This window comes from Patiria miniata, unplaced genomic scaffold (genome assembly GCF_015706575.1).
Source record: "Patiria miniata isolate m_02_andy unplaced genomic scaffold, ASM1570657v1 HiC_scaffold_24, whole genome shotgun sequence".
Classification (NCBI taxonomy): Eukaryota; Metazoa; Echinodermata; class Asteroidea; order Valvatida; family Asterinidae; genus Patiria; species Patiria miniata.
In genome coordinates, this window is record NW_024037063.1 from 1,856,769 (window position 1) to 1,882,604 (window position 25,836).

The window sequence follows — 25,836 nt, forward strand, 5'->3', positions numbered from 1 at the left end:
GTCTGCGACTAGACTAGTCAGTGTTTGGTACCAAGACGTTCACATAGAAAGTGAACGTGGACCGGTGAGACTTACACGCTGTATTCAGAGCTACAAATAACTGCAATCGAGAAAAAATTCATCATAATTACAAGTACACGTTGGACATCTTGAAAACCCATCGTAGAATCACGTTATCGCTTCCAAAATGATTGCCAATTTTTCCGTGCACGTACCAAATTGGGTCGCAGATGTCACAGAATTGCAATTTTATGCAATTTTTTTTCAGAAAAAAAGTTGTCCCGATCCTCTTTACGCAATGTCTCATTTCTTAAAATTTGTCATTGGGAAAATTAACAGTTTTCATATTGATTGCCAGACCACTTGGAAAAAAATAATTTCCAAATTGATTTTGAAACGTTTTTCTTTATTTGCCATTTATTTCTTTTTTTGAAATATCGTCTAAACTGTTTCAAATTATATTTTGAAATTTTTCTAAAATTAACGGATTTCACCTCGTGGTTGCTCAGAATTATGTGATCCTCACCTCTTGATGCTCAGCGTTTTACCGAGCTGTAGTTTCCCCTTTTTATTTAAGCTAACGAAGAAAGGTCATAGACAAAGGTCATGTATAATACAGATTTTGAATGAAACAGTATCTTCAGTAAGCACATTATTCAACATGTTGATAATTTTAATGGTCCTTGAGTCTCTTTATTACACATTATGCATATGAGTTCAAGTAACTCTGCTTGAAAAAGGCACTTTTGGTATGTTAAAGGTACTGTAGCACTTAACTTGGTATACTTTGTTATGTTGAACATAAATTAAAATTTGTGATCACGTATGCATTTTTTTTGTCTTCGCTCTGGCCAAAGATCTGATTCATAGGCTCAAGTAATCAAGCTCGGCACTTCAAGTGCGAAACCCTAAGCCCGGGTAATCGGCGTCACAAGTTGCCCAAAGCCTTCACGACTCCTCCAAGGGTATAAACAATACCTTCCCACCTTGCATAAATCGAGCACGAACGCGGCTCTTGCTAGAAAACCCCTCGGTGGAGAGCGCTCATTCCACGGTATGCTCCTCAAGAGCGGCTCGGTTCGGTATAAGAAGACTAAGAAGGAAAAAAAATACCCCGCACGCCCGGACTTTCAAGCACCCGACTAAACTACACCCCTGCAAGATCTAATGCAATCTAATGCCTTAATCTTGCCGTTAGTCCGTGCTGCAGTGCGGGCCACTTCAGCCGCTATCATAACAAGCCACACTACACGGAGACAGATAGTCTGGTAACCCGCCGCTCGGGTGACACGAGCGAGACAGATAATGTGTGCGCACATCCGTCTTTTCACAGCTTCGGCGGCTATGGATTGCACTGTTCTTAAGAAAAAAAAAGGCAGTTTGCATAATGCTTAGCGTCTGGTGCCTTGCAAAGATAACAACAAAATCCAAAAATACACAGTTTAACCATGAATTTCTTGGTCACTCCTGTGGCATTGTAATCGGCTATGATTTCCATAGAACTGCTTTAGTACAAAAGGTGTTTTTTTCAATGGCAAGCCGTGGACTCCGTAGTTTCATTTCAACCATACCAACAATACAACACAAAGATACTAATGATATTACACTGTAATTCATATAAAAATATCAATTAGGTATAGACCATTCTGAAAAAGGTATCAGTCAAACATGGGTTACATCTGCTGTCAGTCGATCTTATGTAACACTGCAGAACATCATTTGCCATCTAGATATAACAACAGGGCATACCCTGGGTAAAGAAATGGAATAAATAAATCAATAAATAAACATTTGCCCGTCCGTATGTGGCTGGACTCCGTAATTAGGGGATTGAAACTACATATATTAGGAACAGTTTTCTATTTCTATTTCTCTGTGGATCCCAAAAGAATTGTCAACTTTTCTCTTGACAGTACCCGGGTTCCCTTTTCTCCTGATGGTTCCCAGCTTACACAGACACCTTTGCTATTAGTTAAAGGCTGGGATGGCTAATTCGTAATTTCGTAGTTTACATGAATTCAAATCAGGCAATTATATAATGTACGTGTCTTTTGTTAAAAAAACGTTCAGAAGTTGAGTGCATCTAGCTAGCGGACCATGGCTATGACTAGACAAACAAACACAATGAAGAACAAACAAACAACAAGGTGATTCCTTTATCGTAAACAACAAAACATGATATCAGTTTTGTTTTGCGACACGGATACGGGGCATGGACCTGGTGCCACGGTGTCCGCAACAGCTCCAGAAAAAAATGTCTCTCGTATTAAAGCTGATGATCAGGATAAACTGAATACTGTATCTTCCCTTTCCCACGTTTCCCTCTTTACATTCACCAGTGGACCTAAACCAAACATTACACACCCCTAAAAATAGACTCCGGTGAAGGAGAGGAGTTGACGGACAGGCGACGGGATGGTCCCGTCAATATACTCGGGCTGATCGGCCGTGATTTCCTGCTACAATGGCGATCAATTCCGCCTGGGTTAGCGAGAACTGAGCTATCAGAACGCGCGTCGCTGACCCCCTTTTTGTGCTCCTTCTGCCGAGAGGAACGTCGTCTGGCCACAGTGATGGCTCTGTCGCCATGTTGCAACGGGGGGGGGGGGGGGGGGGGGGATAGGGTTTGAAGTTCCCTTTGTACCACCAGGCCTTGAGATGCGGACTTCTGGTGTGGGAGGTGCCGGTAGTGGGTGTTGGGACTCGGCAAAAGGTCATGATCGGGCCCGCTAGTTAATCGCATTTTCCCTTGGGAATAGAAACCTCCCGCACCGCAGGGGCAACTGGCTCTGTTCATTGGTATCTTCTCCGTATATACACGTGGCCCTGAATCCGAATACAGGGTCATCATATAGACTAGTTATAGACACCGATCAGATTTGACTTTGAAAATGAATCTTGCATTTGATTTCACTTGATTTAGCACGAGATGACAGAATGGCCTTCCAAACGTAACAGAATACTACTTTAACTTGATTGTAAGATAAAAAGGGCGTACGTCAAATAATAATAATGATAATAATAATGGCTTCTTGTGTAGCGCTCATGTCCGTCACAAAGTGACGCTCCTGGCGCTCTATTATTACCCTGGCTTTAGCACGGCTGCCATTACGGCGCTCAAGCATTGAAGGAATTTCTTCCTACCGGGTACCCATTTACACACCTGGATGGAGAGAGGCAATCGTAGTAAAGTGCCTTGCCCAAGCGCACAAGCACCATGTTTCCCGTCAGGATTCGAACCCATGTATCACGTCACAAGGCGAACACCGTAACCACTGGATAAATCGATAATGAATCGTCCAACGGCACATGACCTCGCCTCATTTCTAGCCAATCAATGTATAACACGTCATGCGCACTGGAATCGTGCTTGACCAATCGCTAACTATATTTTTCAGACGCAATGCCGGTAAAACTATACTTTCAGTCTCCAAAAAAATAACTGTTAACTCAACTTTTGCAAAAAGCCGGTGTATTTATCGAATGCTTTTGGCCAAATACTCTTGAAGTTGTCCCAAAGTTCACATAAGAAAGCTGACTATATAAATCCGTGCTGTTTCAATGTGTCTCTGTTCGATATCTGGTCTTTTCATTTGTCCAAGTGAATCAGCAAAACACGCGTGTCATGGGACTGTTACAAGTCTAATAGAGTTCTTCTTCAGGCCTATATTGGGTTTGTTTTTCTGATCATGAGCTGTGTGTTTGAATGACTCGCAATCAACACTGTCTGCCTACCTTCTTCTGTAGATAGCTTTCTTAAACAGTTCATGAAATGAATTTTACACTGGAAAATATTTGTAGCAAATATCAATTCCTCTGAAATGTACAAAAACTATGAGACATCTCTTTTTGGTGAAAAAAATTCGAAGATACCCTTCAGATTAGAGTTTTTCTCTTCAATTGTTAACCCAACAATCTGCTTATAGAAAATATGTGTGCATAAGGTTTTCCCATAGTTTTACTGTCATATACTGAAACAACAATGGACCACTGAAAGCAGCAAAAAAACAAACCCTAAAATTCTGGTGACTTTTTCAGCTGAAACAGAATGTAAAACCGAAGGTTCTGCCTGGAATGATGACACCACAGTTTTGCTCAAGAATAATTAGCATTAGCATAAAAACCAAAAAGGCACCAAAAACGCCCTTAAAATGGCAATCTGAAGATTGAAGATTACAAATAAAGTTAATGGAACACAAAGGTACATTTTGAAGGCTTTCCTATAAAACAAATCATTATATAGGCCCTTTAAGGATTTGAACGACCGACCTCTATTAGCGCGCCGGTTGGCTTACGGACTTTAATTTTAATTTTTATTTAAAAAATAATTGATTGCACTTCCAAAAACTCTTATTCTAGCCATTTCCCATACAGGCGCACGTATAGATACGAGCTCTTTTTTCACTGTCTCGCCCGGGTATCATTAAGCTATACATTGATCGATCTCTTCCCAAGTCGCTTCTAAAACTCCCTGTAAAGCTCGCCCGTATCCCCGCGCTAATGCGCATCCGATGTCCGCCGTACGTGCCTGGAACAAAGTTTCCCGGCCCCGGCGCCTTCTCCCCCCTGCCCCGATCCGGTGCGTGGCAGACACGGAACGGAAGGCGAGAGCCCGCGAATTGATACAGCATTCCCGTGTATACAATCGCTTAGCAGCGAATCGTCCAAGCTATAGTTGGCAAGAAAAAAGAAGGGTCAGCACAAAAGATGAGCACCTCATTATCTGATCCGGTTGCAGCCGGATCGCGCCGTCGTCATAGCAACGCATCCCTGTCTCCCCCTGCCTCTTCAGCAGAGCGTCAACTGCAAAGAGTTGAGAGAGAATTAGCACTTTGTGTGGACATAAACAATACGCGTACTTGTCCACGGTTAATTACCGTCGTTCGTGCGGTGGGAGGGAGAGTAGGGGAGCGATTTCCCCATCTTAATCTTCATTCCTCTGACGGGTTGATTGTTAACCGCACGCCGCATGATACCGGATCCCTTCCTCTCTGAGCCAGCGGATTTTTTTGTCTGTTCTATTGACACCTCGTCTTCTCAAAAAGATTTTTTTTTTTTTTTTTTTTTTTTAGAAAGAAGTCATCCTGCGATATAAAGCTCCATAACCTTTCTCTCTGAAGTATTTTTTAAAACGAAATTCACGCATGTGGCACAGAGGAGCACACACAAGAGATAAATAAGCTTTAAAATTTATAGTTTCATTTCCAGCCTTCAAAAATTAATGGGCATTCGCTCAAAACGAAAATACCAAATTCACCCGGGAGTTACCGATACATATTAAGGTCTAAAGAGTGTGTTAGCAAATGTAACGAATCCATGGTTTACATACAAAGTCACCCGTTTTTTTGTTTTTCTACCAAAATGACATTTTTTATGTCAATTACTGCGAAATGTTATATCTCTTTCGTATAGTTTGGTTTGTTTGAAATAAAGCTACCGAGTCTTAGGATTGCCATTGAAACTTCACCTTTTGAACTAAACACACAAAGAACATTTCCAAAAATATTATCACTGTCCTTTGAAATTCCGAATCTCGTCTTGAATTTAGCTTTTCTTTAATTCCAAGCATATTCTAAAGTGCCTAAAGAAAGTCGCATCATCTTGTAATGACATGTCATCCGCCCTCCGTTCTTTAAGCCCATTAATAACAGACTGTGTCATGACTGTGTGTACAGTTTTAGCCGATTTAGGTCAATATTGGTACGCCGCACCTGTATGCTATATACAGACTCAAGTTGCACATTGGTCGTCTCTATGGTCGGCCGCTAGCAAAAACAAAAAGAAGCAAACGAGATTGGAAGCTCGCAGGGCCGGATCCAGAACACGATTTTTTTGGGGGGCAACTTCCCCCCCCCCCGAAAAAGAGGGTCCAAAAATGTTCCACCCCAAATTTTATATGAAAAGCAAGGGGAGAGGGTGGCAATGTACATGTATATTGCTTTTGTAGAGTTGTGTGGTTGCACTGGATGATGCACACAATGACTGCCTCATTTGTGACGTTACTAAAAAAAAATATTAAATTTTTTTTTAAAAATCGTGGTTTTTTTTTTGGGGGGGGGTGCTGGATCCGCTGTTGGAAGCTCGAGTGGACCATAGAATTACAAGAGTCATGAATGGTTGACACTTGGAATGCTCTTATATTACTTCATAAAGCATTTAAAAGTCTGGACTCGAGAATATTGAGATATGGAGGGGGTGGGTTATGGTGCTCTGGAAGGCCAAAAAGAGCTTGTTTTTTAAGATTTTGACCCAACCCATGGTGTCATCCCCTCCCCAAGCCCCGAAAATCGCAGTGTCTTCCCCCTCTTCCAAGTGGATTCTGGTTACGCCCTTGATGGGCTTAAGAAAAAAAAAACCCGAGGTTTTCATTGTTTGAGATTATGGCTAAACCCATTGATGAGTAACTGCCTGCACCCCCGAAAATCGCAGTTGACCCTACTAACACCTTTTAGCTCAACCCCATTTTCCTTAAGAAAAATCGACCTCATTTTTACCAAATTAAACCATCACATAAGTGAGGCGATTTGGTGAAGAAGTGTGCGAGTACAAAAAAACTCAAGTCTTACAACTAAACTCGTCACAATGTAATGCTGACCTACAATTTTGTGCAGGGACGCTAAACGTGTCACCAAAATCTAATAAAAACCGGATGCTTCTTTTGGGGGATTGAGTTCGCACCCAAACACCATTAGATGAGCAAACGGTGGATCAGCCAACCGGCTTTCGCCGTCTTCACAAACACCGGACAAAAGCGAGGTACTAATACGGATTATCTGACCGAATTGTCCGCCTGTTGACTTCGCCCCGACGCGGTAGCGTTTGCTCCCAGCTTCTGTGAGTGCTGCTGGTGTTTTGTGGTGTTGTTTTTTCTCAGCCCCACTTTCCACAGAGATAATAATAATCCCTCTTGCTATTTTTGTTGGAAGCTGTTTAAACGCTGCTTTGTCAAACAGCTTAAATTGTTTGAGTTGACTTTCGCTTCGCCGGTGTTCATACAACGGGTACAATGGCGCGCCCCTGTGCCAGAATTGACATAACGACTAAAGTTAATAAAATACAAACCGACGACTGACGGAAAGGCTGATTGCCAGTGTGAAAATAACAGTCCATACCCGTTGGGATATAAATATCCTCCATGCCAATTCATCAAAAATCAACCCTTTACTCTTTCATACAAACCGACAAATCACTGTCATTTTATAGCACTACAGAAAATGCAAAGTGACACTTAGGCCTATAACAATTTTAAACAACAGTTTCACATTCTGTTATGGTTTCTGTTGTTTTGGTATAACAAAATTTATCACTAGACAACAAAGAATTCCTGTGAACGGCACTTCCCAAAATGTCGATAATTACGGTTGTGTTTTCCCCTTATCATGGACAGCAATGAACCAAATGCATTGCCTCTTCGTGCGTTATACCATGGAGCTATACCATACACTGCAGAAGTCCTTGAAAAGCCATCTTCATACTAATCTATTTATCGCCTGGCCTCCCGATCGCACTTGATCTTTCTTTAGCAATCTCTTCAATTAAAATTCAGGAACCGGGAATGTACCGTGCGTGTCTGATTCCAGACTACAGTATTTTTTATCCCGGCCTAGCCTTCGCCAAATACCGGCTAGAGCTGCAATCGCCAGAGCTCTATCCACCCAAAACCCTTCTAGCATCAGCCGCGCCAGCTCACCGTAGTAGCCCCTTATCACATTATTCAAAGCCACCAGTCTCCAAAAACAATCCATTCCAGTCACCACCTGAAACCCTAAAACAAATCAACTTTAATTTTTCTCCCCTCCTTCTTCGTCTTCTGTGCTGTCTCCCTCCTCTTTTCCCCGCGCCTCATTCCAATTTTTTTCCCTTCTTCCCCGGCTGCTATCTACCTACGATAGCACTTGATTTGATAAACTACCCGGGCAAGTCCGCCCTGAGAGCATTATACAATCGACTACTGGCGTGAAGTTGCAGACGCGCTACAGCAACAAGCAATTCCTCGGCTACGGATCTAATTGCATTTATCGCAACTTCTCGTCTCCATACCAGCTGAGGTTTTTTTCCTCCCTGTCTCTAGCTCTTGTAACCGTGGTACAATACGCGATGCTCCTTTAATAGCGGATCTGGAAACCGTTTTAGGTGAAACAAAGGTCCCCTTGAACGGTTTAGATGAATGGGAACGTTTAACTGCCAAGCTTGAATAGGTTTACATAATAACTTTTCAATCTGCATAATTATTAACAACGTGGATGTGCCATGGTTTGCAAACATACCCTCGCTTTATGACGAATCTCAGTGCAGGGAGCGGATTGGAGCGACGCCAACAAAACTGCTTATCGATTCAATGTCATATATTAATGTTCATTTTGATCTCTGATCAGCTCATTTTGTTTTCAATTTACCCTCCACCCAAATTTCAGAATTGTCTAACTGTTCGGAGAGTTGGACCTTTATTAAGAGAAAAGCATCCTGTAGGTGGAGAAACTGTCATGCCTTGGATACTTTCGTCTGTCCTAGCCCTACTCCGATCTAAACCTGGTTGACCACCCGAGCCATTCTTCAGCCATCGAATAAAGTTTCGTCATAAGGTAAAAGGGAAATCAGACTTCAGACGACAGGAGAGCGAAGAGGGAAAACAATCAGAAGTCAACTTGAGTGTCCTCCGGGCGCCAGTCCCATGAAAACATCGTGTGCCCTCCTCTCACGGCCTAACGGGGGTTTAGCTCCCGGATAAATCTGGAGCTGAAAGCATCCACTCTCCAGAACCCCGAGGAAATTCAGGGATAAATTTGATTACTTCATCTGGTCCCCAGGTGCCGGGAGGGGTTTACTCTTTATTGTCAGAGAAAGGAAGATGTAGGCCAGACGCAGGTGCTATGCGGAGGTAAATCGCAGAGATGCACCTTCCTTCTTGCTGATTTCAGTGAAGGGTGCAGTCAGTCTCAGGCAATGCAGCCGAAAGGCTTCGGGTTTTAGGAGAGAAAGTTAACTTGGAAAAGAGATAATTTTTTCAAATTTGTTATTTTTGCCTTCTCTGTGTAAGCTCTGGAGCCTACTTTAGCAACGTCTCGGTCACTAGTACCGAGGCAATTTTTAGAAGTACATTTAGAATGTATTGTCTTGAAAACGGGTCTTCCTTTGCTGAACAACCGTTGAGAAATGGTTTGTGTCATGCTGCTATCTCCCTCCGTGATTGTAAGTTATCTGTAACAAAAACACATTTTAACCAGAAAAAATACGAAATGAAACAAATTATCAGATGCTTAATTAAGCATGACCAAACAAACTGTTTGTACAAAAAGGTACTGTACCAAATTAAGGATATTGACGAATTTTCGTGATTTGGTTGTGTTGCGCAGCCTTTTCAAGTCGCATTGTTTCGGGCAGTCTCCTGCTCTCGACAACATACCAACATTGAGTTGGTCCTCAGAGAATCAACTTTTCAGCCTCCACCGAATCTCTGTGATTCATCTTTCCTTCAGCCTACAATGGATTGGGAGTTACAGGAAAAGCTTCATTCAAATCCTTAACCGACAAAAATAAGATGAGACGATGTTGGCTAAACGCCTTTAGCATCATTGCAAAATTCGATCACGACACCATTCCTATAAACCACCTCATCTGTAGCCGCCTTCTCCCCCGTGCTCCAGCGACCCGTGGCCCCCATTATACCCCTGTCACATCACCCCATCTAGTTTGCCGTCCCATTTACCTATCTCTACCCACTGTGTTACATCCCTATATCTGTCTTCTGTCGACAGCACTCGACAGAAAAAGGGTAGGGAAAAAAAAGAAGGGTAAATCGTCCCCTCGTCTTCTTTTTCCGGCGACTCTTTTAGGCTGACAGACGGTTAAACAAACGAGGCACTAAGTGGTGGCAAATTCAACACGTTCAAGATCAACCCAGTTTTGTTACCGGTATACAAAGTCTCCACTGCAGCAGCGGCTATCCGATGATACATTTGCTGACAAACACACTTATCATATTGTCGCGATTAGAGCGGCGGTGAAACGTGCCCTCACCCCTCCCAATTCGCCAGCTTTTTTCTCAAGTTGAAGTTAGTGTAAATCTGGTAACAGGAAGACAAGGCAGGCTGAGTAAAGCTGGTCCCAGAGCGCAATTTTTAAAAATTCACTGGATGTCTTGTCGTGCATTCTGTTATGCATAATGGGCCAGATTTGGCCCATTACACTTTGACCCGTAATTGGGGTTCTGTTTTGGCCTGACACTTTCAGGGCCCAGATTAACACTTTTCTGGGTCAGAATGACACTTTCGGGGTCCATCTGAGCCAGAAAATGAGTAAGAGAGTTCCATTTTGACCCGGAAAAATGTCAGGCCAAACAAAACCCGGAGTCTGGGTCAATCTGACCAGGGACGTTTTGAATGTACGGGGTAATCCTATACAATAGCACTGCCTGGCTCTCTTCATCAGCCAACAACCAGGTCATAAGTGACGGGGAGTTGGGGAGTCAGTCAGTCAGTCGGGGAGTCGGTCAGATATTCAGTCAGTCAGATACATGTATATATATGGATGCAAAAAGGATACTATAGGAAGGCCCTCTGACACCAGCAAAAAACTGACAGATTTTTAGATTTGAGAGGCAGCCATTAGGCCTAATATTCAAATGGTGGGGGAGTTTTTGCTGGTGTTAGGAGGAGGTTTGGGCTGCGGTTGAGTTGCAACCCAGGCTTGACTCGTGCTGATCGGGCTGCCGATTATTCCAAGCACGAGCTGCTGGCGCGGACTTTTCTTCTCTCTGGCTAGTTGTTAAGTTGTTACTTGATCACTTTTTGGCGGGCAAAGAGTCATTTAAGTCATTAATCACCGGGCGGGAATTCAGAGGGGAAGATTGATCGGGGGAGAGAGTGCTCCGTAGCGCAAATACAGGAAGCAGTCCTGGTGGGAGGAAAACTAAAAAAGGGAAAAGCTGTTAAATTGCTGAGACACTTAGTGTATCATCATCATCGAGGCACGGGAGATACAGATTAGGAGAAGGAGAAGTTAGGGTTTAATAGCTTAGCAGGTGGATCAATCAGGGCAATGGACCTGGCTTGTACATCGAAAAGAAATGGCTCACTAATAAAAAAAAAAACCCGTCTTTACTACAAGTCTCACCAAGCATAATTATTTGTTTAAGACACTGATGGCAAATCGCTGCTAGTATTTCGTTTATGGTTTATATCTTTTGCAATAAACAAGAATTGTTCAACTCCAGGAATGGCAAATGTACCAGTATGCAGTAGATGGTGAGAAGGATGGATTAAAACTTTTGCTGTGTTTCCCCTTTTTTGCAGAAACATAAGATTGGAGCGCTGGTTGAAAAGGTCATAAACGAAGGATAATTCCATATTTCAGGTAGGCCTTTCCTTTTTTTCAAAACCCCAAAAGTCCCGAATCCTCTAATTTTGATGTGAGTTTTTGAAACAAACTAGGGGGTTAAGTTAAAAATAAAATGTGGGTGCTTTTTGAATACGCGTGTGTATAATACAGGGACTTAAATGGGCATTTCTGCCCGAAATCCCCGAAAAGTTCATGTTTTGGATTGTTTACCTATGTTTTTTTAAAGATCTAGTTGAAAGGAAACAAACGTATAATGTCTCACCGTTCCCGAGAAAAGACGAACAAAAAAACCCCGGCCATATACATGGACGCGACGTAGTACTCATACGTGTTTTCTGTCGTATCCATTCAATGTACGATACACGTTGTGTGTGTCACATAAATTACACACAGCACAAATAAAATACACAAACGTTCTTTGTGAAACGTCCGCAAAATGCAAACAATGGTGCAGTGGTATCACAACTAGCACTGAACAGCTCGATTTTTGGCGGACTAAATGTTGACCCCCGAAATTCGTTCTCGCATGGGGTTCTCGCAAGGATAAAACGCCCGGGTTTTTAAAGAATAGTTGTGTGGACGTTTATATTTTACTTTTAAGTGCTCTTTCCATTTAATATAATTTCGTTTAAAACGCGTTCTGTGGCCCAATTGGACGCATTCCAGGCCGTAATGTCCCTTTAATACAGGGAATTATTGGACAGAATATTTCCGTATAGGAATGTTAAAAAATAAAAGGAGATTGTAGTGACGCCATAACTTGTGCAGATTTTAATCAAATCCGAGTTTTGGAAAGATTCCCGGGCTTAAAAAATCCCAGTTTAGGGCAGTCGACGCAATTCGCATCAAATAAAATGTTATTCTCTCTTTGCCATTGCTAAAAACCCTGAAATAATTTCGAAACATCCATGTCAATCTCATTCAAGTTCTCATTTGGTGCTGTTTTTATAAATAGAACTCGTTACGAACTATTCAAATGAAGGTCCAAAAGATTCTGTATTAAACACATAAACGAAAATGAAATGTACGCCAAATTGTCGATTTCTCACGCAAATCTTTTATAATTTTTTATTTACTTCCTCTCACTCCAGTAAACTCTCAGGCATGAGATGAAATGTACAACTTTAAGCATGATTAGGCTGTTCCCAATGATGTTTTCTATTATTAATTTTTAGTTAATTACTTCTTAGATAGCAACCTTTTCACGGTTGCATTGAAAAAGAGTCTAAACTGATAAGTTTTGGCCTCCAACTGACGTAGTTAAGCAACCTAGAATAGTAGCGACTGAAAGAGTCTACTTTGCGTTAGTGTCGCCTCGTTTTCGTTTTCAACATGGCGGCTCCCATATGGCGACCGGGGAATAATGTCTCAAAATGGCTGCTGCTATCTGTGCTGAAGTATAACTTTGTCAAGTCTAGAGGAGAGCCATGAAACCCTAAAGAGAGACAAAAAATGGAAGGACAAAGAAGCCAAATCTCGAATGAATCTGTTCTAAATCTTTCCATTCAGGGTACAATTTCATGGAGTTATATTTAACACAGGAAATTGCTAACCATAGTTGCTCAGCCAAAACAAGTCAGGAGCCTGAATTTCATTAGATTTATACTGCTTGTGACAAAATCGTAGCTGTTTTATGCTTCTGAAATGAATCTGCTTTGCACTATTTTCTGTTCAGCGTGTCCAGGATTTTGTACCATTGTGGGCATTATTAGTGGTAGAGCATAATGCGAGGTCAAACATAGAAGAGACGGCTATGACATTTTTATGTCATTCACTTTGTATCGACATTATTCACCACTTTAACATCTTTGGCTATAAGATAAAATACTGAAAAGTCTCTTTTATACAATACCAAAAAATATTAATCGGGAAGAAAGATATCCTATGCTTATACCATGATTATATTGCTATGTCAATGAAGCCAAAACACAAACGAAAGATCAATTTGGCGAAGAATTTTCCCATTTTTAAGATTATGTACCAAAATATTTGTGGGTTTTTTTACCACAATTCATCACATAATAATGTTTTTCTGTGATTTTTTTTAAAAATCATTTTCATTTTCAAAACTTCAGGTTTATATCGAACCGCTTGCGTTTACACAACCAATTCGCTTAACCTGAGTGCTGCATTGTTATTCTATAACAACATTACATTTGGCATAATTCTACATACTGATATTTACACCTAGGTTTTCATATAACACGACCGCCCAAATTATATACATATAATGCTCTCAACTTTTCCTATACAGGTGTAATATATTACAGTCTAATTATTTATCTACAGTAATATTGCGGCTCTGCATTTAGTTTCTGGAAAGACTTACAATTCCTATTTCCTATAGGAAACATGGTTGCGTTCTTCTGATTTAAAAAACCCACCAAAATGTTTCCAAAATGTAACTTCTGTCTATACTTTTCTGAAGTTAATTTACAGACGATGGTTGCACTCAGAACGAGCTTTCATTTGAAAATCTTTAGGCGAGAAATATTTATTTTCTTGAATGAAAAAAAAAAATCAATTCTTTAAGAGCTTAACTTTTTTTTTGGTTTCTAGTCTTAAATACAACACCACTCAATCTTCCACAAGACTGATTTTAACTGAAAACACTGAATATTTTGTGTCGTTTAAGGAGCTCTTTTTGAAAAGTTTATTTAGTCGCTGATTGACTGAATAATTATTTTGTGAAGATATCAGAATATGAACTATATGTGAATATGAGTTTTTATGAGAATTATAGAATTAGAAAATAATAATTTGCCATTATGCAATGGTTAATTACAAAACAGGAAAACATTTCCATTGTTTTCTGCACTAAGCTAATTTGAATATCCGGAAGCCATATTCATAATTTCTAAGAAGATGTTTTGCAAACGTAAAATAGTTGGTCAGTGTTCGTGTTTCCTATTTGCATGCAGTTCAAGCATTATAGGTCGGGTTCCTGGGTCAGGTTGCCAGACCTCCCATCAATCGGCAAGGTTGACCCCCAGTGCGGCTGCGTGCTGCTTGGCCCTAATGCGCAGACTCTCAATACTGCTGCTTTGCATATTGTGCGGCATCAGCGGTGGTACACCCGTAGGCGAGATGTGGGGCAGGAGATGCGCCGGTGGCCAGGCAGCGAAGCCCATGTGAGGCGGGTAGAACCCGGACAGGGCCGCGGCGGCAGCAGACGGCTGGCGGTCGCCCGTGGTCGAGAGACCCGGGAAATGTCCAAAGGCCGCCGGCATTCCTGGCCGGGCCAGCAGCGCCGCCGAGCCCGGGTCCAAAGCGCCGAACTGCCCCGCTCCTCGGAAGTGTGGGAAGCCCATGGCGTCCGCGAAAGTGGTGGTTGTGTGCGGAGCGCCCAGAAAACCGCTCAAGGGATCTGAAAACAGATATTAAAAAAATAGGTTTACTAAATGCTCAAAAAAACCACTCTCATAGCACTTTGATATGCAAATGCACGGGCGGGAAGGATGGTTGGGGCGGCTAACGACCACTCCTCTTCCGTTTGATCATTGTTGATTATTTAAATATGACTGCAAAACGTCCCAAAACTGCCTTTGCTGAAATTTCAAATCTCAGCTCATAATTGCCTAACACTTTTGGTCACTGTAATTGTCGACTTTAATACCTCAACCAACCCCCTGTTAAAGCCTGGATCCGCCTCTCAAGGTAAGTAAAGACCTGGATCCGTAGATCAATGTAAGTAAAGAAAGTCGATTTCTTGAGGAGCTTTGAAAATGAACCTCGTAATGTTTACTTGAGTATGACAGGAACAAAAACATATTTGGTTTATTATGTTGAACTCACTTTGCAATGTGGTGATAGACACAGAAGGCCTGAGAGGCGACGGAACTGACTTGGGTGTCTCCTCGGACATGGCGATCAAGGGTGAGGTACCGGGGGAGGGTTTCTCACCGGGCTCCTTCTCGATCACCTCATGCCTCCTCTCCCGCTCGTAATCCTCAAAACCTCCCTCGTGATCGTCTCCCCTTGAGATGATTTGTGGGTTGGTTTTGTGCCTGGCCTCCAAGGGTGCTGAGTGGACCTCAGAAGCACCGCCCAGCTTCTCCGTGTTGTTGTTCTCAAAGTTCTCCATATCCCGGAGGTGATGAGGCGAGGAAGACCGGGGAACCTCACGGTGGGGTTCTGCGGTGAGGTTCGGCCCGGTGGACCGGCACCTCTCGCTGGAGGACCCGTCCCCGTCCACTTCGGCGTCAGCCAGGTCTTGGTCCTCATCTTCCTCCTCGTAATGTCGATCCTCGTCTGCGTCCTCACGGGCCTCATCGCCGTCCGTGTGAGGTGACGAGGCGCCCTTGCTGCCCTCGCGAACCTCACGCTCGTCCTCGTGATCCTCATCGATTTCTTTGCCGTCCGTGTCCTTCTCCGCCATGGCCTTGTTTCGCTGCTGCTTCCGGAATTTGGCTCGTCTGTTCTTGAACCACACCTATTGGCAAAAAGAAAAACATACATCACAACTAAATTAGTCATTCATTCTTCATTTCATACAGCAAGGTTATTGTATACAGACTGATGATTCAGACCCATAGTATACATCGTTGGCACTGCGCCATCTTTGCGGGTTTTGCTTTTGTTCAACAGGGACGCGCATCAGTAGACCTCTTATTCGTTAATTAAATCAGTGAATTAACATGTAATAACATATCAAAACATACCTCAACGATGGCAGCTGAATGCAATCGATCTATAAGCCTGGTTTACTTTACATTTGACAAATTTAAGGCTTAATGTGGTTAAGTTTTTCTACATTAAAAAAATTGGGTATGTAGGATCGTAAAAGTTGGCTGACGCGTCTTTGTGTTATTATAGATAAAAAAGCTGATGCACTTTAACGTTCTTCAGTTAAATAACGGCAGTACATGAGTGTTTCCATAATAAATTTCGATATGTTTTCGATTTGTCCTGTCATTATTATAGAATGTCTGGAAAGCCATTTTGAGATGCTTATTCAGTTTTCTTCCGCGCGTAAACGGATGCAAGAAAAGTGCAGCGCACAATACAGAAGCCAGACTGCACCGGTAAAATAGCAAAATGTCCTCCAAGTCTGGCGCCCAGACTACAAAGCCAATGATTCTATTACGTGACCCAAATTCCCCCAGGCAAGGACCCTACTCAAAGCCACAAATTATAGGAGACACAAGAAACCGCCTTGAAATCAGTTTGCCTAAATTGGCTGCATTTCTACGATTTCTAGTTCAGGCTTTCTCCACACATTCCCCCGCTTAATGTGTCATAATCACGCACTGATTGTGACTCTGAAAGCGATTTGTGGATTAAGGAACCTTATTTCCCGTTAGGTAACCTCGCAAAGTATGCCTGATTCGATTATAATGCCAATTTAAAGGGAATTCAGAGGAAGTATATTTTACCCGCCAAATGCCCCATTTTTGTTAATCAGTTTGTATCAGAATTGCTTAAAAGCTTGTCGGCTTTTTGAAGAAGTACTCGCTCTTGGCAGATTGAATAGGTAATAAAATCGAAGTCAATTTACAGGACCTGCGTAAAGCGGCCAGGCCAATCAAAGAATGGTCGCTTAAGGCAAGTTGCCTCTTCAAATAAAAAAAAAACAGATTGTAAAGCTAAACATGTGTGGTTAAAACTTGAAACCAGATGTATAAACCAAATAAAAAAATTGAATATTTTGATCAAAAAAGGTCTTCCAAATATTTCAACTTTTTTGCAACAAATCGACAGTTTCATGGTATTAACTTTTTTTTTACATTAAAACTAATTTCATGCAAATAATTCCACAAAAGTAATAACACAGATTCCCCAATAGCTTGGGATCAAGGTATAAAACACCCAATGACACAACGAAGTCAACTAATTAGAGTAGTTTGCGTACCTGTATTCTGGCTTCCGGTAGATTCGTGCACATGGCCAGCCGCTCTCTCATGACTACATCCGGGTAATGTGTCTTAGCAAATGTTTTCTCCAGTGCGGCGAGTTGCTGATTGGTGAACGCAGTGCGGCTGCGCCGTTGCTTCCTGTGGGCGCCATAGCGGGCTTCCAAAATTATGTCTAAAAACAATTGAAACATAAAATTTTAAAAGTTTTAAATATCGGCAATTGAAATGTTGGGGGGGGGGGGGGGAGGTAAGAAAATGTTGATAATCTGAAATTAAAAAATTGAAACTTCAGTGAAGTCTTATAACATTGAAAATAACGGGGATATATACTTAGTTTATTAATACATTTTGAAAACGATAAAAAAGAAATTCCCTCTCGATAACAGGGATTATAAGTGACACTTTTATAACATTATGCAAAAAAAAAGTGGAAGTATTTCATATATTTGGCTAAATTTGGTTATCAAACACCAATGATGTGCACCAAATCCGGTCTCTTGGAAAGAAAAAGCGGGACTTGTTATTGATCTCAAACTTTCATTTCAGCTTCACCCCTGGGTGTGTGACCTGAAGTGATTGTCCGACCAAGTACGTTGACATGGACCGGGATAATGGCCGGGGAAGTTTGCCCGTGTGGGCCGGCCCGACAAATCCATGTCTGCCCTAGTCCTTTGCTTGTATATGTTTCCCATACACAATCTGCCAATTCCAACACAAAAAGCCGGAATCAAGTTACAGTTTTAAATCCCGGCATTAGCAAGGCTTGGGTGAAAGCGACCAACGGTGGAAAAAAATCCCCAAAGACATATCTATTCCAAACAAGTGTATTTTCTAGTTTTTTTTTCTTCCTTCTCACTTTTTCTTTCCTCTTTATATAAGCATAAAAAAGAAAGAAAGTTGAAAACAAAATTTGCAGGTGGCATCGGGGGTGAAAGACTGTAAAAAAAAAAGATCAAGAATGAATCAACTGTTTGGCAGTCTTATAAACCGCAGATTTGGGAACAAGAAAGAGAACAAAAATGGTTGTCTAAAGAGAGTGGAGCTGGGATTAGTTAGGGTCTTGGGGAAATCAAAATATTTGGCGTGAATGGCTGTGCATTGGGCGGTTTGTTCGGCGCGTACGCGGGGCGAGCCGTGAGAAAACAAGCGGGGAGAAAGGACCGATTGTTCGGCGGGTCCCGCACGGGAGCAAGGGACGGAGGGTAAGTTGATCTAGTGACGGGGGATACGCGAGTTCCCCGGTAAAATAAAATAAAAAACACACACAAAGTTCCAGTGTGTACCGGAGGCAATTTTATCCCCGGGTCTTCACGAAGCAAGGCTGGGGTTGGTTACTTTCGCCCGGAGGGACTCGGGTTTTGAGTACCGACGGCTTGGAAAAAAAACTTTAATTAAAAAATGGGTCATCGTTTAAACCTTGTGTGCATGTATTTCAATCGTCAAGACAGCAGAGAGATAAACTAGCACCCAGCATTTAAATGGGGGCAAGTACAGTGAGAACGGCAAATGGAACTGTTGAACAAGGAAAAGCTGAATATTGAGTCCGGCAAGAGAAGGATTTATTTCTCCTCGCCAGACGCTATTAAAATGTTGATTTTTGTGGTCTTTTGCGATCTGGATTTTCTTTTTTCTGAGCTAAACGGAGAGCAAGACTACGCAGTTGCACTGGTATTCAGTTATGTTAAAAAGCTGAGAGCGTGAACCAATCCGAAAGAAACAAAATGGCGGCTCACCTGCCAGCCTCTCAGCCAATGAGAGGGCGTGCGTGGATGGCCGATACCCCGGATGTATCTGCAGGGCCTGTTGGTGCATGCTGTACATGGCGCCCATGGCGCCCAAAGTGGCGGGATTGTAGCCGTTGAAATGCTGCATCATGACGGGGCAAAATAACTGCCTTCAAATCTGAAATAGAGAGGGGAAAATGAACACGTTATGTAACAAAAAAAGTGCAGTGTTTTGTAAATATTTGATTTCTAAAAATGACTCGGGAGACTTTTCACCTTTTGCCCAATTCATCTATTTCATGGAAACTTTTTTCTTCGAAATGTAATTCGGTAATCGAACAGTTCATGGCTGTTTCAATTTTAACCGGAACTTTCCAACTTTCTGGTCTTCCCGTCCCGCTTTTGCAAATTAAAGATGAGCCGATTTTGAGCAGAAATGAACACTAATTGGAAGTCCACGCGGATCCTTCTTACAATAAAAAAGATTCTCCACCCTGCGGATACATGGAGGAAATTGCTATCATAACAACCACTTTAAAATGACCACATCAGTTCCATTGTTGAACTGTTTTTTTTCTCTCTTTTGGGTACAAATTTGTTTCTTTGAAGCCAGAACCTTCCATAATAGGCTTCAATTAGATAATGGTGCATTAGCCTACTTCAAGGGCGTGGACAAATAGGTTATTGAAAGGGCGGTCTAGACAACAATGCAGTGGTCAAGGCAATGCATTTTGTGGTGCACGATTTGTACAAAAGACCAGAAATCTGTCAAATTAGTTGGCTGGATATTCAATTTTCGCAGCAATTTTTAAACAGTATTTTTGCAGCTATTTTTTTTGTCCCGAATCTCAAGATTTCTGTCGTTAGATCTCTTCAATTATTTTCGGACTTTCTTACGTTGAGAATGACCACTTTGGTTGCTCATCCAAAATTAACAAACAATTCTCGCTGAAAAAAAAAAAGATTTTCCAGAATGTATTGATACAGTAACCTTCTCTCGCCACTTATTGAATAAAAAAGTTACAACACTAGATCTTTTTGAAGTTGCAACTTACAGAGCCTTTACCGTGAATTTACCGCATTTTACTGCCGCATGCGTAGATCTATTTGTATTATAATTTTGTCCTCAAATATTTACACATCGACGATCTACGCACATGCATTTTGACGGAAAAGCCCTCCAGTTTTCTCCCCCATTTTTCACACGTCGTTTCTTTCGCTCCCCCTGGGTTTAAGGCAAGTCACAGTTTGTGGAAGGGTTGAAGGGGGGGGGGGTTATTTACTGTATGAGACCACCAGTTAAATGGAAGTATTAACAAGGACCCGGCACACCGATGCATTAAGACGACAGATGGGCCGGGTTTACTTTAACGCGGGCCCGATTCTCCACCACCAGTCGAGGCAACGGTTGGTGGGGCAAGTGGTTTCATTCAATAACGCTCAAAGTCACTCTCCAGATCGGAGTAACAGACGTCGACCATTGCCCGATGAAAGGGGAGACAATTCAATTTACTCCAATCCTTTTTTCTCCTTTTTTTGTTTCCTTTCTCTCTCTGTTCTTTTCTTCCCCGTGTTGATAGTTGAAGTGACTGGTTATAAAATAGACTGAAGCATAATAGTCCGCGAGAGAAAGGGGATGGTTTTGGACTTCACCGTACAGACGCAAAGAGGCTCGGCCGTGTTGAAGACCAAACGGTCGGTGGGCTGTCTGCTGGTGAGGCCCCTTCTGCTTAAAAGTCCGGACGCGGGACATCGTTTGTTTTGTTTTTGTTTTGGGGGTGGAGGGAGAATGAAGATACAAATTGACAGGGCTGAGGGAAGTGAATACATGAGGAGGCGAGAGGATGAAAAGCGTGATGGCCGGGACTTAATCAGATCAAATAAAAAGGGTATAGCTGATGTCACTTTTGGACGTTTTCTATTATGGGGGATAATGTCATTTGGCCGGCTGACAGACGATTGCGTTCTTTTGTTCCGCCAGCAATCGCTCAGATGCTGCTGAAAGATGATCTGATTGATATGGGGGTCCGGGACAGCAAGAAGACAGCTTGCAATTCAAGCATTTTTCCATAAAGGGAAAGCGCACAACACCCTCGCCTTTCAGAATTTTTTTTATAATTAGGTTCTCCGATCTCTTGGTATAGTGCGTTAGCGGTGACGTACAAGATTCATTGATTTGGGCTGTAAATGTCAAATGGCTTTATTTTCGCTTTGTATATGCAGCCATGCAGTTGTTTTTCTCCAGAGAGGCTTTGGTTAAACGTATTCGTCCATTGTGTAATGAACATTTTGAACTATGAAATACGCATGAAGCTACTGATCTGAATGAATCAAGTAATTTTGGGGTAATTTTCATATCAATCTCTAATTTCGTTAACTATTACGGAAATTTACAAAATCAATTAATTTTCGTTTTTTATCACTTTTATAGTAATGCTCAGCTGACCTGACCGTATTTTCATCCATCCAGAAAAACATATGATAAGGGATTAAATAATAACATTGCATTTTTGTTTTCAAGTGAAACTATTTTCCAACTTGACCACAGTCAAAACAACAAAACATCGATTCACATTTTGCCACGGTCTTGCGCATCGTGTTTCAAATGGCGTACACTTTAAACTATAACAATCAATATAAAATGACCGCTTGAAATGCCGGAACAGACCTATCCCGAAAAATATTTAACCCGTGAGAAATAATTAACGAATTCTGCTCTACCGACGGATTGCGTTTGACCATCAGACTGTTGTGATAAAAATCACAGTCACTGGATTTCAGAGATGTATGAATTATTGATGATGTTACGATTCCTTGTCAGTCAAAATTTAAATAAAAAGTCAGTTCCGTGGCTTTCTTGTTCTACGGCTCAACTTGACCGTGTCTCCTGCTTGCAGCTGGCCGTCCATCGCGTCTTACCGCCCGCTCCGATTGCAAGCACCGTCCCGCGCCGGTGAGAGTGTCCTTCCGCGTCTAAGACATGTTTCATCAACCGTTAGGCCCGTCTGTCTACGCACGGGGCACAGTGACTTCATTACACCCCGCGCCAAGATACTACATCTTGCGTTTCTCGAATGCTGCGCATCATCCAACCTGGCTCTAAGTAGGCTTAAAACGCTCAGGTCCTTAAACACAAACACGCGAGTATTGTTTGCCCTTACAAGATTAACAACTTAAAAGCCGCCAACAGAAAAAAAAGTGATTGCTTTACCTACATTAGATCCGCCCGAGATGTATTTTATTTGTGGAGGGAAATGGCAGGCGATAACTCAGGGGGTATAAAAAGCAACAGAGCCGGGGGCAAAATGTGTATTAGACGAAAAAATGACGGGCTGGGGTTGGTGGCAACCATATGGCGTCAAATATTGTTCCGATTTACTTGCTATACAGAGATGTCGGTCTGGGTAACTACAGCGTGTATAATGCACCAGGGGAAGCTGAGCTTTTTAGGTTTTTCTTTCAGGTGTAAAAAGTAAAATGCAAACGCCTAATTGAAAACAATTTGGAGAGAGGGGGAGAAGTAAAGGGATTAGGTTCGTCGCTTGTCACTTTGTGGGCCCAATTTTAGGTAATGGTTCTGTGTATCTGTATGGGACCGTGTGGATGACATGGCGATCATAACAGAATTAAGGGCCGAGCCAGTCGCTGCCATTTTGTCTCCAGGCGGACGGGTGGTTTGATCAAGTAAATTTTGTGTGTGTGTGTGTTTGACTGTGTAATAAATTAACAAATCAAGTATGGTTTGTGTTTGCTGAAAAGGTGGAAAACGCGATTAGGGCCTAATTTCCGTCTTTTTTTGGAGAAGGTCCGGTGAGATGGATGAAAGTCTGGCCCGTTTACAAGCTGGAAAGTGCCAAAACGAAACTCGAAAGATTATCTGATGGCGATGCGGATTTTCAAGTCATTAAGTTTCAGTAGCGGACATGAAGTATATATACGGACTGGTTTCACAGCACTGCGAGGGGAAAAGTTTGTGACTTTGTTTGCGATATTTAAACACTTCAAAATTGTATGATAATTAAAAAAACACCACTACATGACTGTTCCATTGTAAGCGACCGCGTACGAAAAGCACAAAACAACTTGTCAAAGTTCAGCTTAAATAAAGTAAGTACGTTTGTCACAATGATCGAAACGAGCCTTAAAGTCAAAGAAATGTACAAGCTTTATACGCGAATTGTCCCATTTGGGAAAATGAGACCATCTCTGATTTCAAAATTAGCTAAATTTAAGGCGTAAAGTTTTTTTTTTCGCAAATTGATTAGACCAAATCATTTCAGACTCTTGGAAGAACTGAATTTTGAGAGTTAGTAAACGAACTTACCGTCATAACTATGAAAGTACCGGTTATTATTAAGTCACCGGTCAAAATGTACCAAAGACCCGGCACAATTGCACTGATTTACACACAATGACAAACTTCTGGCCTTACCAAAATCGTAAACACGTCTTCTTTGATTTGGCAAAATGATTTTTTTTTAAAAAAACCAGTATTTGTTTTCGTTGATTTCCGAGAAGGAATAAGTTCATGTTCCTTTATTATGTATAGTTACTTATGAAAAGAAACTCTAAGTATTTCATCAACATTTCTCATTAATGTTCTAATATTCATTTCGCCGTATACATAATCTCCGTCGCTATTGCTGAAATAATTCAATACTATACATGATTAGAGTTTTGATCGTACGAGTCGAGTCAGGTTCTTCAATATAAAAGTTTAACTAAAATTGTTTTAGAAATAAAGCATTTCACTGTAATATAAAATCGACTGTAAGACATGTGTGGGACTGCTGAAGACACTATAAATTTAAAAGGGCAGAAAGTAGTTTGTATAAAAATTCAACGACCAAAGATTTCTTTAATTGAGGACTCTGTTTCTTACCTGAATATAACGAAACAACAACCGTTGGCGAACTCCACCCAGAAGCAATCCAGAACAACACGAAGAAAACAAGTAACAGTCCAGCAAGAGCCAAATAAGGGAAGAAAAACGTCAACTTTCCTGGCGAGTTTCCGGTTGGAAACGAAATATACAACTTGCAGTACTCAGAGCTGTATATGCTGGGCCTGAGTCACGAAAGGTCCGAGGCAGCGGAGCCGGCACAACTAGCTACCGGGAAGAACGCGCCGATTCACCCGGTTTGTACTTCTCGTCTGACCCGCTCGGCCACTAGCGTAGAAATCGAACCGAGTTGGTAGAAAGCACTCCACGTATCTGATGTAACTGCCCTCACGCGGTCGTACCGTTCGTCACCGGTCGAGATTTTCATACACACACACGGGAGGGACGGGATATTTAGGTGTATTAATGTTCAAAGGCGTGCTAAGCTATTATACGAACGTACTGCTTAGAATAGTCCGGATCCTTTCAGACTTTAGTCCAGTCACGGAGTGACGGCCGGCATTATAGCTCAAATGGGGGCGGAGTCTTAGTCGCTTGTGGCCCATTGTCGCTTTTCAACGTGTGCCCACATACGGCAAACCTCACCGCTATCAAACCGCACACACACGGATCGCTGCTCTTTCGGTTTTGACATACGGGGAAGTGACACTTGCAGTCCCGGTAGATATTTTTGGGGGGGGGGGGGGTCAGGACTTCTGCAATCAATTACGAAATGCAACCGGAATTGTGAAGTTGTTACTTTTTTGTAGGCCTATTAATTTTTTTCAAGTTACTTTTGGCCCTCCACTCTAGATCTCTAACCATTTGTGTGTGTGTCATTGTATGGTGTATGGCCAATACATCGAGATTTTAACAGGAACTCTCAGAAGTCTAAGAATGTAAGATGTTTTAAATGCATTTTGCATCATTATCTGGTATATAATGGGCGCAAGCAATATCGCTTCAAGAATAAAGGACGTCAACTGAATGAAGAAAACAAAAATCTCACCAGAAAGGCAAAATTGTACATTGGAGTGATTAAGAACAAACAATCAAACAGTCAGTTGCGGCCTGTTTGGTTGTATCAATTGTTTTCCATGACATTGTGGGAAGGTAAAACTTGGTCTGAAATGTTAACATTTGCCGTCCTTTAATACAACAGAAGCCAAGAAAAATACATCTCCCGATGAAAAATATTATAATCAGTGAGCACCCGCAACAAATGTCTCTCTTACCGTGCCATGATGAGCCCCCTCCTAACATTGTCCACGCCCATCCCTTTAAGATTATTTTTTATCATTTTTCATTCTTGTTTTTATTTCTATCATGGGCTTCACATCAGTTGGTTTCACGGGAATCTTCACTTGACCCCAAACACCTCAGACGGAAATCGGAAAATAGTATTCAGCAACAATGTATCAGTGTGCTAAAAATAATTATCAAAATCGATCGCGAACCAGTCACAATCAATATACATCACATGGTGCATGTCTCGCTGGTAACCTATTCTTGCTCAGCAAAATATTGTGTGTGGTAAGCAAGTTCATATATATACTGAGGAGATATAAAAATGTTACCCCAGGTATATCGCGGCGCAAATCTTGCCCGGCGCGTGGGTAACATTTTACGAGTCGCATGAGGGCGCTATTTATATTTACTGCCAGTTCACCTCTGCAGCTACCTGAATCTAGATGCTCTACGAAAATCAACCCGCATAAGTCGAGAAAAAGGTGCGTGTGGACTTCTCCTGTGATTGAGCAGAATAAATTGCATGCAGTGATTTGAATCGCATGTGTAGTTATTATTTTTTCCCCCAATGAGTTCTAGACATGTTCTTGCATTCGCTCGTATCCAGCGCCCAAACAGGACGCTGGGAAGGGCTAATCACCATCACTCGATTTTGTGAAGGAAGCAGAGGCGTGCAAAGCATTGTGGGGAGCTAACTGCCTCATCCAATGCACGTATACATTCTGTGCGCACGTGTCATGCACATGCGGAAAGCTTGACCCGTGTTATTGTTCAAACAAATTCTATCCAA

The 25,836-nt window shown here is 41.9% G+C and overlaps 1 protein-coding gene across 1 annotated transcript; it reads right to left on the bottom strand.

Moving 5' to 3' along the window:
• Positions 1-13,882: 13,882 nt before the first annotated feature.
• Positions 13,883-24,461, bottom strand: LOC119732487 (diencephalon/mesencephalon homeobox protein 1-A-like). Its single transcript, XM_038206018.1, has 5 exons — positions 23,799-24,461; positions 18,926-19,094; positions 17,189-17,364; positions 15,133-15,769; positions 13,883-14,704 (listed from the first exon to the last, which is right to left on the bottom strand). The coding sequence occupies exons 2-5, from the start codon at positions 19,065-19,067 to the stop codon at positions 14,307-14,309; spliced, it is 1,353 nt and encodes a 450-aa protein (XP_038061946.1). The 5' UTR covers positions 19,068-19,094; positions 23,799-24,461; the 3' UTR covers positions 13,883-14,306.
• Between the last annotated feature and the right edge of the window lie 1,375 nt (positions 24,462-25,836).

Excerpts from the sequence above, each read along its gene's own strand:
- LOC119732487 (XM_038206018.1), bottom strand. The coding sequence starts at position 19,067 with ATGATGCAGCATTTCAACGGCTACAATCCCGCCACTTTGGGCGCCATG. Across the intron at positions 17,365-18,925 it reads ATTGGCTGAGAGGCTGGCAG|ACATAATTTTGGAAGCCCGC; the intron begins GTGAGCCGCCAT and ends AATTGTTTTTAG. Across the intron at positions 15,770-17,188 it reads TACCGGAAGCCAGAATACAG|GTGTGGTTCAAGAACAGACG; the intron begins GTACGCAAACTA and ends TTTTGCCAATAG.